The sequence below is a fragment of the Schistocerca serialis genome, chromosome 4 (assembly GCF_023864345.2).
Source record: "Schistocerca serialis cubense isolate TAMUIC-IGC-003099 chromosome 4, iqSchSeri2.2, whole genome shotgun sequence".
Taxonomy (NCBI): Eukaryota; Metazoa; Arthropoda; class Insecta; order Orthoptera; family Acrididae; genus Schistocerca; species Schistocerca serialis.
In genome coordinates, this window is record NC_064641.1 from 400,668,215 (window position 1) to 400,685,630 (window position 17,416).

The 17,416-nt window shown below is 40.7% G+C and overlaps 1 protein-coding gene across 1 annotated transcript; it reads right to left on the bottom strand.

Moving 5' to 3' along the window:
• Window positions 1-4,523: 4,523 nt before the first annotated feature.
• On the bottom strand, window positions 4,524-13,717 carry LOC126474067 (uncharacterized). The gene is made up of 3 exons (XM_050101476.1): window positions 13,072-13,717; window positions 7,806-7,998; window positions 4,524-5,014 (listed from the first exon to the last, which is right to left on the bottom strand). The coding sequence occupies exons 1-3, from the start codon at window positions 13,621-13,623 to the stop codon at window positions 4,671-4,673; spliced, it is 1,089 nt and encodes a 362-aa protein (XP_049957433.1). The 5' UTR covers window positions 13,624-13,717; the 3' UTR covers window positions 4,524-4,670.
• Window positions 13,718-17,416: the final 3,699 nt, after the last annotated feature.

A 17,416-nucleotide genomic window follows, 5' to 3' on the forward strand; every position in this document is an offset into this window, starting at 1 on the left:
ATTCCTTTTTAAGACATAGTGTTTGGACGAGTTGAGAGAATACTGCACCAAATTCCACAAATTTCGAATTCAGGTAAGTATCTACAGTTCTATAATCGATTTGGGGAAACATGGGTAATTGAAAATGACTGGGAGCTTAAGAACTATAAAGAACACTCAAAGGAATGGAAAAAGATAGATGGTATCAGTGAAGTAAAAAGAATAATTTAGAAACAGTCAGAATTTAAGAGTGTAAGTGATCAGGATATAAAATTTAAAACAGAAGAGCATTACTACTTCGATCACCTTCTAAATCGTTCACAATGCTGCTAAAACGTGGACTGAAGATGTTCTTTGCTACTCAAAGACCTATACTAGCGTTGTCAAACATGGTAAAGGAGGAGAACAGGGAAGATGTGAAGAAACTGCTCACTTTAAGATTTGGTCCACAATGGAATGAAGAACAACTTCATTTTTTTCACAGACTTCGTACATTCCACGTATTAGTTTCACTTCAGACGTTATCGAATCTGAATATTTACAAGAAGAACCAGAAGTGGACAAAATTTAGTGAATTCTGCCTGTAATAAATTATGGTGTTGAAGAGTTTTCTTATGTAATTTAAGGCTTTGTAGCATTCCTTCAAGTAAATACTGCTGTTGCACTGTTCTAAGTACTATAATTAATTTAAAGCGATTAAAAATACTGTAAGTTTGTAATTATTTTCGAGTATTAAAGTTCGTGGGAATTAATAAAGGTTTATACTGAAAATCCATCAAAATATGTAATGTCCTACTTGATCAATCAAACTGTATATTGTCCAAAACATAAATTATTTTGTAGCCATCTTAATCAAATTTTGATAAGTTGCAAAGTGAGATCGAATTCAATATCGCAACACGGAATTAATTGTGAAAACAGCACTATGTTCCATTGAATAGTTTGGTAGATATCAGTTTTTCACTTTTCGTGAAAATTTGAATCAATGGACATTATAAGTATTGATTAGTTGCTTTTCAAATATGAGACAGTAAGGTTATGATAGAGGAGTTTGTTTCCTTAGTTGTATCAGACATTATTTGTAGTCAGTGATTCTAAAACTCATATGTGGGAAGTATTACGAAAACCAAATTTTTATGCGGAGGTTCTTTTTCAGTAGAATAGTATTGATAAAAAAGAAGACAGGGTACTGGCGTTGACTTGCCATGAATATATAATTTCATACGATGTGGAACAAAAGTGTTATGAAAATATCGTAATTAGTATCGATTATCATTTTATCTAGATGCCCCTTATTCATGTTGTATCCAAGTAAAACGATGGGAAACTGGGCGTTGTTTACTCACAGATTTCATTGTAGTATACACTGTAAACAACTGTAACAAAATTGTTTTTATTGTATTTTCTAGTTATTTCTATAAGAGTCCCTCTGAGTCCGGCATACACAATACACAAACAATTATCCTTCTTTTCTGTACTGCCACTCATGTATCGCACTACGTTACTTCCGTGATTGACAGAGACATACCTGCATAGAGAACGTAACGTCACAACTTTAAACTAATGTTCTTCATGAAAATTGTCCCGTACAGTAGCTTATGGTGGAAATGTTTTGATAAAAAATGCCAGCTTGTGTCATTTGTGGGTCTACTCATCGTTCTGAAAATAGTCTTAAGTGTAAAGGAATCACATTTCAGACGTAAGTCGACTTATTTAAGCGAAATTTTCTTTCATACACATTAGTTTTGGTTTCTGAGCTTACATTTACTGTAGTGGTTTGATTTCTGTCATTTGATTTTAAATTTTCTATCAATGCAACTCGGAAAACTTTCCGGGGAAACGCTTTGATAAGAAAATGTTGAAACCGAGCAAACCTAGCAAAATACTCTCTTAGCGTTTTCAGAAAGACAAAGTAGACTGAAATCAGTTTCACCAGTGCATACTAAGGAAAACGCTGGCTTACGAAAGCCGCCTCTTCACATTGCATACATCTCCTCTAGCTTATTCAAACAATACAACAAAAAAATCTTATATTATCGAGGCCAAATACGTCGCATTACTGGATACAACTTGCATTTAAGTCCAGAAAGGCGTCCCGAAACGCCTGATACTGCGTTACTCTCGAAAGAACTGTGACATTTACTATTTAAAACGACTGTTGCACGCACACAACACAAATTAAGAGCAAGAAGCAGTTGTAGACAGTAGTCTGCTAATGTTTTGGGGCATGTAACGTGAAGATGCCGGTTTCAGAACAACGGATTGCTTACAGCTGTAGCGCCATCTCCTCTTAATTATCTCCTTGATATCCTCAAGTTTATCTCTGGCCAATCGGCCATGAGTCGTCGCTGTCATAGTTCACGTACCCCCTTATGGTTATAAACGGCTCTGCTGTTCAATTATTGTTTCTGTAGCAACTGATTTAATGCATATAAAACTTTAGTTATGCAGTTAAGTATTTTATAGCATCGTATCCTTCCTTTCAGTATACGTGACATTTTTCAATTTAAACGCTTCTTGTTTATTTTATTGTACGTCAGGCAAACCATGGTCTGTTTCTAAAATGGAGTGACGTAGACAAGTGCGTTGGCTGTGACACAAGTATATGCTTTTAATAGCTTATAGTCTGTTCTCTTTTTAGTCTTTGTACATATTTTAACTGTGTTAAAATGCAGGGAGAAGAAATAAAAACTTTGGGGTTTGCCGATGACACTCTGTCAGAGACAGCAAAGGCTGGAAGAACAGTTGAGCGGAATGGACGATGTCCTGAAAGGAGGATATAACATGAACATCAACTACAGCAAAGCAAAGAGAACAGAATGTAGTCCAATTAAATCAGGTGATGAATTACATTATGAAATGAGACACTTAAAGCAGCAGATGAGGTTTACTTTTTGGGCAGCAAAATGAATGATGATGGCCAAAGTAGAGAGGATGTAAAATGTAGACTGGCAGTGCCAAGAAAAGCGTTTCTGAAGAAGGAGATATTTTAAGATCGAATATAGACTTAACTATTAGCAAGCCTTTTCTGAAAGTATTTGTCTGAAGTGTAGCCATGTATGGAAGTGAAATAGTTTAGACAAGACGAGAATAGAAGATTTTGAAATGTTGTGCTACAGAATCATGCAGAAGATTAGACGGGTAGATCACGTAATTAATGTGGATGTACTGAACAGAATTAGGAGACAATAGATTTGTTGCACAACTTGTCCAAAAGAAGGGATCGGTTGATAGGACACATTCTGAGTTATCGAGGGATGAGCAATTTAGTATTGGAGGGATATGTGGGGGGTTAAATGGTAGAGTGAAACAAACGGATGAATACAGTAAGCAGATTCAGGAGGATGTAGGTTGCAGTAGTTATTCAGAGATGAAGAGGTTTGCACGGGATAGAGTAGCATGGAGAGCTCCATCAAACTAGTAGTCGCACTGAGGACCACAAAAACAGTAACATAGTAACTGTGCTGTATCTAAAAGGTACTGCAGGTGCCTGAGAACAGTTACACAGACGGAACTACGTAGTAGTGAAGATCATTAAATAAATTAAAGATTTAATCCTAATAATAAGTCACTGTGGCAAATTGATATCGTCGAAGGGAATAATAGTAGAATGGGAAGCAGTTACTGTGTAGATAAAGTATAATCTCATTAATTTATTTTTTAGTATTGTCAGTAGTCTCTTTCCTATGTGTATACATTTTTGTGTAATAAGATATTCCCCTATCTTTTTCAATCGTGTGCACTGCTATCCCCTCCCCCCTTTTCCTCTTTCATCTCAAGATCACGTTTTTTTCATGATTTTTATTTTCTTTTTAGTAGGAAAGTAGTGTAATTTGTATTGCTGGGCTGTACAGACAACTATTTACGGAGGAGGAAAACAATTTCATTAACGTGCCGAGAATAATATCTGTGAAGCACGGTCCATAGTAGCTTCTAGACCGACGGTCATGTGTAGAAACAGCAACTAATAAATAAAATAGTGTTTGTACATGTTGTAACTGATCTGATATAACTTAGCACTAATTTACCATTTAATTCGCTTATGACTTTGGTGGTATGTTTCCTAAAAATTACTGCTGCCAGTGTTTAATTCTGCTTTTTGTGATACATGTTTCAGAAATATGCAGAAGTGTTGTGCATTTTCTTTAGATTGCAGCGTTTAGTGTATCTGTTATTCAGTAGGTCCTTCATTCTGCAAGTTACAATAAATTACTTCTATTATCACTAGTGAGATAATCTGGAGTCGACTTACTTTTGTATGACGCCTGTATCTCTCCCATTGCATGCATTATTTTCCAAATATTTGTAGTGTAACTCTCGATTATGAATTTGACAGGTTTTGAATTTGTTGGATGTGCTTCCCTGAAGTCATCCTGCTTTCAGATCGCTTAATTATTTAAATACCGGTTCAGGTAGTACAAGAGAAGGTAAGAATACTTTCGTCTGTCCTTTATCGATTAATAAAATAATTTACCCGGAGCTTTCTAGTCACACAGTTATTTGCCTATCGAAATAACTGTCTGATCTTAAAAAAGGAAGCCAGATTTATTTTTTAATTCTTTTGTTAATTACGTCAGTTACACTTCGTGATACACAGTATCTTACATACACTTGTAGCTTCACACTGACATTTGAACAGAAGTCGGTACAAATAAGTTAAATAATTTAACGTGTGTCGTCACGACGCGACGTCAGCGCCTGGTGGAGGGCGCGTAGGCCCTGTAGGGCAGGTCGGCAGCGGCACCCGAGGGCAGGGCTCGGCCGTAGCCGTGGTGGTCGTAGGGCGCGGGCGCGGGCGCCGCGTGGTGCTCGACCGTGGCGTGCGGGTAGTGCACCACCTCGTAGCTCACCACCTTGGGCTTGCTCAGGCGGAAGATAAGCATGGCGCCCGTGAGCACCAGCGAGAGCAGGCCCAGGGTCAGGGCCTTCCAGGTCTTGAGCGCGATCAGCGCCAGAGCCAGCGGCAACACCGCCGCCGCCTTGAACTTGAGGCCCAGTAGGAACGGCATCACCACTTTTTTCATGAAGCCGCGGGCTGCAACAGCACAACAACGCACCACTTCAAACACAACTCACGAAACCAGAAAGATACATCAGAGCTTATATTTTAGTGCTTCACACTGTTACACCTCACAACCTGGATTCCGCCTTTAGTATGTTAAAAAAATTACGTTGTGGTGCCTTTGTAATCATGTCTGCGTTCTCAGAACACGTAGCTTACGTGTGCGGGAGGGGGAACGGGTGGAGTGAGGGGAGGGAGGTGAGTTCACACCTAGAAGTATTCTGTGCAATGAGTAAGTGGTTCATTTCATATTTAACCGACAGGAAGTGTAAATAGGTTCAAACGGTTCTTATGAAAAATCGTCTTGAGAGTGGGGACTTCCGTTGCACAGATCACAATTGTAGGACTACTCCTCCTTTTGCTATACACGTCACCTTCAATCTTACACTAATAAAGTAAAAATAGAGCTCTTTGTTTGTCATGCGAGTATCATATTCAAACCCAACAGAGCAGCAACTACAAAACATTCAATAAATGATAAAATTCAAAACTATTTATTAATGATTCCCAGTAAAAGGCCCACGTATGACTTAGAAAAAAATACAGATCGTTCAATTCTGTACACCCTACGTATGCAACCGAAAATAGCAATACATCAAAATGGGAAAGAATATAGAATAGACTTCTCAAAATTCTTTGGTGTGCATAATGATTTGAACTTTAATCGCATACCATGTGTTGCGGATCATGTCTAACACCCAAGTTCAGTGACATTTTCTATACGTGTAATTCCTGATTCTGATGTCACAAGTTTTATCCAATTAGCATATTTTCCACATTTCCAGTTATTGATGTTATTTGATGTAGTTTTCTGGATCAATTCGTTGCACAAAAACCTTGTATACGAAAAATATCTGATGTCCGTCCTCCACTGTCGAAATTGTTTAAAAAATTCGGAATTCTAACAACAGCCTCGCAATACATTTACTCGTTCACGAAATGTTTTGTGAGGAATGAGACAGAATTTGAAACTAATACTTATATTTCAAACTGTAACACTGGGGATAAAAAGCCACACTGTCTACATATTAATCTTACTCTTTCACAGAAACGAGCAGAGCATGCAGCCATGACAGAGTTTGATCACTCCCCTTGTGAACTGAAGATGTTTTCAGATAATGAAAATGTTTAAAAAATTGAAATCATTCCTCCTTAACAAATCCTTGTACTTAGTAAATTAATTTCTGAGTTAATAGCGCTTAGGTAAGTGTTACTTTTGTTTTAGATTAAGATTTAAAAAAGGTTGTGGTAATATCCAGCATGAAGCCATATTTCCACTGCAACCATGTATCTTGTAAACGTAATGAACAGTCATAGCGAATCATCGCAAATATGTCGAAACACGAAGTTCCTTTCTGGGTCGTCTTTATTTTATCCTGGTAAGATTTTCTGAGTACGTAACTATATCGAAGTATTCGTCTAACGGAATTCAGTGTTGCATCTGGCTTTCGCAAGCTTCTTATGCGTCCCTCAGATATTCAATCACTAAGACTGTTTCTAGTATTTAATCGGCTGTTTCGCTATAACTTATATGTAGTGCAATTTATTTACATACAACAGGCTCAACGGAACTTCCGGTGTCGTACGTTAGGTCATTTAATTATCTAGCGTTAGCAGTAATGGCTCTATAACACTTCGTCGAGCTACCATAGAACCTGCTATAACGTCTGAAGATGTCTCCCTATTAAGAGCGATATAACACTGGACGAACGGAGCATTTTGGTTCCTAGCGCGATATCTACTGTTCTCTTGATGTCGTGGAGGAACAGAACGAGTAGGGCTACACCAGACCGTTCTGATAAGTTGTCTGTTTGCTGTTGTAGCGCTCTCTAGACAGTCATGTGTTCAACATTACTTGTTGCAGCTTACTCTATGGATGTCATTCACTGGACGTAGAAGTTCCCCCTCCTGTTGAGGTGCCCTCGTCCTTGTAGGACTCACCCAGTCGCGAGTAATTGGCTTAAATGGCCAATGATCCCTCAGAAGACGATCAGTTACTTGGAACTTCCTCACATCACAGCACTGTCATTCTGGAACCCTTTCCCGATACAGACATTGAGCTCCAGGATCTTTAATATCTGCTAATCTGTACGGAAAGTCAGCATTTTCCAGCATCGCATTAAACTCCCATTGCACTGTACTGGAAAGCAAGTCCGTGATGAACTCTGAACAGCCAATGTTACGTGCTTGACGCTCGTAGAGCAATGAGGGTAGTAGCAAATCAACAGAAGCAGTCAACAGTACCTTCTTTCAATTATAACGACAACAACCCTGGTGAACCTAAAAATCACAACTTAATATACAGTTTAACCAAACGTAAGCAAGAGGGTTAAAAAAACGTTTCATGTAATGCTGGCACTTTCTGATTATGTGTGATTCTCATGATTAATGTGATTAGGAAAAAAGGAGTGGAAAAATAGCTCCCAGATGGAAATAAAGCGAATACATTTCCAAATAATAAATTTTCTTCATCTATGTATGAGGAATGTTGCCTGAAAGTTTTACCTGCATTAGTATTTTGGAATGTAGATTGGGTAATATACTGATCTGTAGGGTAGCCGGAGGTCTAGCTTAGGTTGAAAGGTGACAGTTTATTGTGCGTTGGCAGTCAACGAATGTGAGAACGAGATCTACGATTTGATGACACTCTGAACTGTGGCGTAACGTGACAGTTTATTTGTGAGTTGACGACGCGGTATCGAAAACTTCAGTTAATCCGACGTCGATCGCCCCTGCCGGGAGTCAATGGCACTTCAAGACTTACCTTCGGACTGCGCGACGGCGGGGTCCGCCAGCGGCACCCGTACCTCTGTATGCAACCCGGAGAGCAGTGCTGCGGGCACGTACTGGGCGGCGCGGCCCGAGCGCAGCTCCTCAGGCAAGCGGACGCGCAGCGCGTGGCTGCCCAGGAAGCGCTCCACCCGGGACAGCATGTCGGGACCTTCGGCTTCGTTGTCCTGCAACACAACCGTCATCGCCATTGTAACTCAGCTTCAATTCGTCGCAGTCACAGGTGCTCACGTCTTAACACAATGACGAGCAATAACAGACAAAAAACCTGTGACCCTTACGAGATATCCCATTAATACCCCGTAACACCACCTCGATAACGGCCTCAATCGTGAAAATTGAAATTTCTCGAGATCACATTAGAAAGGTTAAACTGGCAGATGAGCGAAATCGAACCACGAGTATTAGTAAAAAATTCGTTGGATATAATAGAAACTTGCCAAGTATCTTGCCAAGACTTCTTAAGTAATAGAACCCAGTAGGTTGTCCTCGATGGTGAGTGTTCATTGGAGGTGAGGGTATCATCTGGAGTGCCCCAGGGAAGTGTGGTAGCTCGGCTGTTGTTTTCTATCTACATAAATGATCTTTTGGATAGGGTGGATAGCAATGTGCGGCTGTTTGCTGATGATGCTGTGGTGTATGGGAAGGTGTCGTCGTTGAGTGACTGTAGGAGGATACAAGATAATTTGGACAGGATTTGTGATTGGTGTAAACAATGGCAACTAACTCTAAATATAGATAAATGTAAATTAATGCCGATGAATAGGAAAAAGAATGCCGTAATGTTTGAATACTCCATTAGTAGTGTAGTGCTTGACGCTGTTACGTCGATTAAATGCTTGGGCGTAACATTGCAGAGCGATATGAAGTGGGACAAGCATGTAATGGTAGTTGTGGGGAAGGCGGATAGTCGTCTTCGGTTCATTAGTAGAATTTTGGGAAGATGTGGTTCATCTGTAAAGGAGACCGCTTGTAAAACACTAATACGACCTATTCTTCAGCACTGCTCGAGCGTTTGGGATCCCTATCAGGTCGGATTGAGGGAGGACATAGAAGCAATTCAGAGGCGGGCTGCTACATTTGTTACTGGTAGGTTTGATCATCACGTGAGTGTTACGGAAATGCTTCAGGAACTCGGGTGGGAGTCTCTGGAGGAAAGGAGGCGTTCTTTTCGTGAATCGCTACTGAGGAAATTTAGAGAACCAGCATTTGAGGCTGACTGCATTACAATTTTACTGCCATCAACTTATATTTCGCGGAAAGACCACAAAGATAAGATAAGAGAGATTAGGACTCGTACAGAGGCATATAGGCAGTCATTTTCCTTCGATCTGTTTGGGAGTGGAACAGGGAGAGAAGAGGCTACTTGTGGTACGAGGTACCCTCCGCCACGCACCGCATTGTGGACTGCGGAGTATGTATGTAAATGTAGATGTAGAATTTGGCGAGGAAGAGAGCACACGTGTTTCAGGTAGACCATGTCCAGCCGGGACCAATCATTAAATACCGCAGAGATAAATTTCAGGGATGTGGATCGTTATATGTCACCCGATGTTACAATAGTCCCAAACATATTCTACGGGTTTAGTAGATCATTCGAGGTCCCATAGGGCACCTAACTGTGCGGTCCTAGATAACAGCTGTTGTCATACTGGAAGACGGCTGCGTCCTCAGTATACGTATCATGAAGATGTAAACGAAACAGCAGACCACAATCTACGAAAAGCACCTTGGTTCACGTTCCGATGATCTGAGCGAGTAGGTCTGTGTCATGGTGCGCAAAACAGTCTCAATACATCACAGCACTACATATGGACTCAGTTGTACCATCCACACAATACGGTTTGAGTGTGTCACTGGACCGTCGAGGAACGCTACGTAAGACGTCAGTTGAAAAGAGTCCAAACCGCGACCTGCTGGACCACACTGCTCACCTCCAATCAGCTAATATCAACTTCCTGTGTTGTTTGGAACGTACTTTTTGTGCCGCAGCGAGCACTGCCCTTTTGCTAGGTACACGATTCCAAATGTCCGGTTCACGCAGTTCACTCGGAAACTGTTTGAGATGGATCTGCAGTCACTGTCGAATTTGAAACAGGTTACCCCTGACAAGGCGTGACAATTGTTCGTGGTCGCTGTTGGTTGGATTCTTTTTACGACCACTACTCTTATATTACTTTACTTGGCTGTTTGATAAGCTGGAGAACCCACGATGACACACCAATAAACTGTGCGCCATTTATGATGGTGTGATGATTGGCACTCCCAAACAGGAAAGCTCACTTCCGACATTTTGTCATTTCTCGAAATCGACCTAGCTTACTGCACTGATTACATACAACCGATTGGCAGAGACACAACACAGTGCTGCTGTGGCTTACGCCAGCGGAGAGGGGGGGGGGGGGGTTTCATATACACCAGTGCGCTCGTTTAACCGTAGCAATACTAACGCGTTTCCCATAACGCGCATTACCTGCAGGAGGCAAGCGTGGGACAGTATGTCCACCCTAAAAAATTTAAAAAGGAACAAATGTCATCAATTGTTCTTGACTTGCGTTAATAATATACTTTTTAAAGAGGGACTAATGTGTAAAAAGGTACCAGAACGTGCAATTAGCTTTTAGCACATTATTATTAATATCAACAACCTTTATGCCCACCCTAAAAAAAATTTAAAATGCATGTGTTTTTAACATACTTTTAAAGCTATATTGATATGTAAGTAAGGTCCTGGACCTGAAAATGTTGAATATCATATTCTGTGAGAAAAGTGGCATCTGCTGCTAGGATTCAGATTTTTAGGTTACGTTTCACCGAAAAATTTGAAACATTTATGGACTGTGGCAGAAGAATTCATTAAAACCAATAAATATTTTGCTTCCAAATTTTAAAATATAAAGTAACGTACTACACTATAATATTTCGAAAAAGAGGGCATAAATTTCTCTCCTCCTCCCTCCCCGCCCCCGCCCCACGGTATTGCGAGGGTTAAAGGAATGACTAATCTTTTTTCGTGTGAGTTTATACTTCAAGTGCAGTTTTATTCCGATCGTCCGTCAAGTTTCATTTATAATTTGTGTCTCGCCGTCTTTTATGCAGATTTTCGCTTTTATATATGCTGTTCTAGACATGGACTTCACAAATGAAAAGTTTGCGTTCTCAAATAATACGACTCGATAAATTCACATAAATGTTAGAAAGCGATTTTGAATTTGTATGTAATACATTATACGCACATTAAAAGACACCAGTAGGCAGTACTGACAACATGGGAATAAAAGTTTTAGAAATGTGTTGCAACATACGTTTAGATGATGAAATCTTCTCGGGCTTGCAACCGGGTAGCTGCGTCATCGAAACGTCGCGGATTTTCGACGCAGCTACCGGGATGGAAGCCCGAGAAGATTTCATCAGCAGTATACACCGGGAAAGGCTACATTCACACACGTTTAGATGGTTACACCGACTAATGAAGAGTCACTGCATGTAAATCGAGAAGAACAGTTTTTTGGCGTAGCTCGTTAGAAGAAAGGATAAGTTGATATGAGGCAACATGAGACATCAATAAATAATTAGGAAATGGAGGCAAGTGTGGGTGAGGGGAAAGTAGTAAGTTTGTTGAGGAAGACCAAGACTTGAATACAGAAAGCAAATGAATCTACAGTGCACAACGTATGCTGCACAAAGCAGACTAGCATGGAGAACTGAATAGAGCCGGAATTTGAACTGATGACTGCAGCAACAACGTAATGTAAACCAAATAACAAATTAGCTAAGAAAACTGCATTTCTCCCTTAGGAAATTTGCAACAAGCTTTTCATATAATGTGCATGAAAACAACATGACTTACATTTAAATTGTAACATGAGCAAAACTTCCACTGCATCGTTGACAATATAATATAAGCATAATGGATAATACAGTCCATATCTTTGTATGAGGAAGTAATGAAACGAATCCATAGAAGCAGAAGCTTAGGTCTTTCAGAGATCGAAGCATAGGCTGAGCGTATTTGGGGCCAGAGAAGCAGAGCGGAATTTTTGTATTTAAATAGAAACCCACAGTTTTTCCCTGACTCCGCTGAAAAATTAAGCCCTCGCCGTTCGTTCATCATCTTTGTGTAAGAAAATCAAAGACTGAGTGAAACAATATGAAGCTGGTCGCATACCCGAAAGATCAAATGGCAAAATAATTAAGGAAAGAAAAGTGTTTCTTCGTATTTCTGTAATTGACAACGCAGTCACAGTGGTAAACAGTCATCAAATGACGAAATCACTCTTCTCAAATAACAGTTCGTACATTCACCTATTGCATGAATTGAAAACGTAAATCATACTGGCTGACCAAGTTCGTATTAGGTGCCTCCAGAAATGCAAACTAACGCTTGATCACTGTATAATCTCACGCTGCGATTTACAAACTTATGAACAAGTTCTCGCAACTAGGAGGTCCACCCCATTCGAGAAACGCACAGAATAGAATTTCCAACTGATTGCATGGCCAACTTCAAAAGGAGAAATTAAACTTGTAAAATAAGATTTGATGACAGTATTATATGTATTCCGAGATCACGTTGCATCCTGTCATTTAAGCATCTGACTGAAACGTAAAGGACATGAGACATCTGATTTGTCTGTAAAGGAGAGGGCTGCCTAAGCACAATCGCTTACGTATGGTTTCTTGTCTCGTACTTCAGTCTCAAGTAAAAAAACATTGCTTTGTTACTGCAATAAACAAGGATTGTGGATATTCAGATATTTAGATATGAGTCAATATATATGTTTTAGTCTAATAAGTTCACAAATACAACCCACAAAATCAGTTAAGTTTATAAAGCACTTATGTGACACAAAAGCCGAAGGCTATATGTTTCTAGGCGAAATATATAGCTTTTGAAATAAGGCGTATATGAGTGCTCCACGTAAGATATGTAGGACATAGGTTACATTTTGGAAGCAGACGCCGTAAATCTAGAGAAATGTTACTAGCCCTTTACGTTTCTTCGGTTTGAAAAGAAATTCATCGCTTACTTTAAAATGTACAGAGTAATCACGAAAATTTAGTGCAGAGTGTATTTACCAACACAATGCTCTGTAGTATTAAAAGTGAGAGAAAGAAGTTTCATTACGTGCAATTTCGGCTAGTGATACTAAACTCTTAATTGAGTGATCAAGAATACACCGACCGTTGCACGTCAGTTACGCTGCACATCAGTTAGGCGACAGACATCCAGTGCTTACCTGCACATATTCGTAGCTGGTAGGAGAATATGCACCAGTCTTCTCGATGGCCAGGTCCCTGGTCAGGAAGATGGCGTCCTTCCTGGCGGTGGCTCTGAGGAAGGCCGTGACCTTGGGCTTGACGCAAGAGAAGGACCCTTCCTCCATGCACTCGGAGTAAATGCGCTTGAAGGCGTCCGCCACTGTCTCGTACCCAGCCGATCTCCCAGTGGCCTCTTGGTCAGCAGGGCCACTGTCCTCGCTCGGAGATCGGTTTTCTTCCATTTCAACCATGGGTGGTTCGGCCATTGGATGCATCATTGCATCCTCCACTGATTCCTGATTCATCATCTCATCCATCATAGCAGGCATTTCGTTGGCCATCGGTTTCTCCACATTGGTCATTGGGTCCTTGGGCATGGCAGTTTGCTGGTCGGCCATCGGCCCCGTCTTGAACGTAGTTTCTTCCATCACCATGGCCTCCGACGAGGCAGCACTGTCCGGAGTAGGTATGGCCAGGACGGCTGTTGCCAGAACCGAGGCCCAGAGCGCGACGGCGATTGTCCGACACATCTTGCTGACCAATAGGCAGCGGCTAGCCGATTACTGACCGCGAGAACTTGTTAGCGCTGACTTGACCACCGGAGCAGTGTGCCGCCGACCGCTGTTCGACTGCAAATGTGTACTTAATCAAGCTGTCACGGGACTTTTATAAGGTGGGTGGCGTGGAGGGAGTACAGTAAGGCTGAAGGTACGGCACGAGACGGGCTGGAGTAGGGGGAGAGGGCGTCGAAACTGCGATCCTCCACTCCTTCCACTGCGTGTTTGTTTGGCCTGCGATCCTCCGACGGCGGCGATATCGGGGGCTCGCTTTCGATTGCCATAAGGCTTGCACGGCGAGCAAGTGGGCCGTGGATGCCGACGTGCGCCGCGTGCCGCTGTCGCCTTTTGGCAAGGCGGACGTCGCTCCGTGTCGCGAGGCGACTCTGGAAAGTCGCTCGCGTCCTTGATCCATCCGTAATGTCACGGCCCCAGGGCGGCGCTAACGAGCCGCCTGTGGTTAAACGCCGACAAGAGGCACGGGAGGTACGCGAAAAGTGAACGGTAGGGCCACTTTACATAGTTTCGATAACGCTTTTTACCGTCTGGCACTCTTATTGAGCCAACTGGCCAACTTCTGCAGCATTTACGAAGGTACAGATCCAGAGTTCACTTCTGTGGTGGAGGCGGGTAATTTTTTCTTACTGCCCTCCCTCACCTCCACCCTCAAAATGTTACCTGCCGTGAAATTATCACTTTGAACGTGCCACAAATGTCTACTATTTTAGTATTAATAACGATAATATATATTAACTACCGAGCGAGGTGGCGCAGTGGTTAGACACTGGACTCGCATTCGGGAGGACGACGGTTCAATCCCGCGTCCGGCCATCCTGATTAAGGTTTTCTGTGATTTCCCTAAATCGCTCCAGGCAAATGCCAGGATGGTTCCTTTCAAAGGGCACGACCGACTTCCTTCCCCGTCCTTCCCTAATCCGATGAGACCGATGACCTCGCTGTCTGGTCTCCTTCCCCAAACCAACCAACCAACCAATATATATTAACTTTTTGTTCTGTCAATAATAAATTTACAAATAGAATATAATATACAAAGTGTTATAAAACAATAATTTCTTACATGGGCACTTAGTGCATCGCCTTAGCATAAATTCCAAGAAAATGCAATCCAGCAAAATACAGCTTTTGAAAATCAATAGATTTAAGAACAATAATACCAACAAACTCTTTTAGCTTTATGATGCTATAATTTGTACAACATAAAACTTTACTATGCGCAAATCATTAGCAGAAATTATAGCTTTGGTACTGGAGAATCTGAAAAATTAAGTCTACAGACTTGAACAAATAGCGAAACGATACGTAAGCACTGTACCATGAGAAGGGACAGGTTCTGGAGACATATGCTGCATCTTCCGAGAGTAGTTAAGTGTTACTGTAGAGTCTAATAGAGAAGAAAAATAATAGGGGTAGGCAATTCTAGAATATGGTACATACGTTATACAAAATGTTGGGCGTAGTATCCATTGAGCATTAGTTAGTCGATACAAGCAACAACTCATATCTTAACTACAGGGTGTTACAGAAAGGTACGGCCAAACTTTCAGGAAACATGCCTCACACACAAAGAAAGAAAATATGTTATGTGGACATGTGTCCGGAAACGCTTACTTTCCATGTTAGAGCTCATTTTATTACTTCCCTTCAAATCACATTAATCATGGAATGGAAACACACAGCAACAGAACGTACCAGCGAGACTTCAAACACTTTGTTACAGGAAATGTTCAAAATGTCCTCCGTTAGCGAGGATACAGGCATCCACCCTTCGTCGCATGGAATCCCTGATGCGCTGATGCAGCCCTGGAGAATGGCGTATTGTATCACAGCCGTCCACAATACGAGCACAAAGAGTCTCTACATTTGGTACCGGGGTTGCGTAGACAAGAGCTTTCAAATGCTCCCATAAATGAAAGTCAAGAGAGTTGAGGTCAGGAGAGCGTGGAGGCCATGGAATTGGTCCGCCTCTACCAATCTATCGGTCACCGAATCTGTTGTTGAGCAGCGTACGAACACTTCGACTGAGATGTGCAGGACCCCCATCGTGCATGAACCACATGTTGTGTCGTACTTGTAAAGGCACGTGTTCTAGCAGCACAGGTAGAGTATCCCGTATGAAATCATGAGAACTTGCTCCATTGAGCGTAGGTGGAAGAACAAAGTAAAATGAGCTCTAACATGGAAATTAAGCGTTTCCGGACACATGTTCACTTAACATCTTTTCTTTATTTGTGTGTGAGGAATGTTTCCTGAAAGTTTGGCCGTACCTTCTTGTAACATCCTGTATAATCCTGTTTACTTACATATCGTAGAGAGATGGCACGTATTGAGATACTTAATTTCATACACTCTAAATATCTCTTCACACTTTCTATACACTGATAACACATCACCTTGACAGTTTCAAGGGCCTCATAAAAAAAATAATCAGCGCGCTATCGTGACATTATTAGCAACTGCGATACAGACATCAGTTTAGAAACAAATACTGTGTGCTTTGTGGCTCCCGACTGATAGCGCTCGGTTCTGAAAATACATCGGTATTGGGTAGCATATAACAACTTTCCAAAAATTGACATATTTTCTTTTTTGGGAGAAGATCTTGTAGCGGGATATCCTAGTCCAGCATTACTTTTCCTCAATAATAAGTATCGATACCAGTATTATTTTTCGAATTTTGGACAGGTCAGTATTATCTTAGATGCTTTTCTGAAAACTTTCATAGAATTTTATACACAGTATGTTATATTTCATGCTAAAATTTATGAAAAGGAATGACTTTATAAAATATTTTTGTTTCGATGTTATAATCTGTACTAGTTCTGAACGTAGAGTTAAAATATTTTTTTTAGAAACATTTGAAATTACTAACTATTTGCACACTTAAAATTTATGTTATTAATTACGCAACCCTGTACTGTTTATTTTTAGATTCATTTATGAAATACTAAAAGATATTAATAATGTAACTAAAACTACCAGGAATTTAGTTGTTAAGCAAAATAGTAAACCCTTTGAAGTATTGTTGTTTCCGCAGAGTATGAGAGCCGTAAGCTTACCTGTGATATGACCCGACGTATTTTTGTATAACTGGTGCGAACAATGTAATTCCGGCTTTGTTAATGTGAAAAATCAAAATACTGTATGATATACTAAAATGTGAGAAAATCAGTGGAAAATACATTTACGTAAGACATTCTCTAACAACAATGTTCCAATTTCTTTAATTCAAATCAACCGTGAAGACCTGACGCTAGTTTTTCAGCTTCAAGAATCTGACTTCTAGACAAGGAGAACTGGAGCCATCTCAAGATGACAAGCTAGGTAAACTTGAAATTATATTGTAATTGTCGCTCCACTCAAATCTTTGTAAAAGAGTTTGCTTATTAATTACTTGAACTGGGAAGTATTTAATGTGGACAACAGGTGGAAGTACCAAGAAGGGGGGAGATTACAATGTGCATCCAGTAGTTGTCTTATTACTTTTACTGTCCATCTAGATGTCATAGCATTAGACAGAGATGCAATCTACAAAGACCATAACGCTCGTCTTAAAATACCAATTTAACATTTATTTTTCAACCATGCTGAATCACTCATTTGATTGATAAATTGCATTGAGGAGATAGAGGGGAGTTCAACGTTTTTGCAGGTTCGTTGATAAGATTCTTACATTGAATACGTTTCTACGTCGGACTAATTGAACAGCGATTACACGCAAATAAATTATCACATTGTTCTGCCGCAT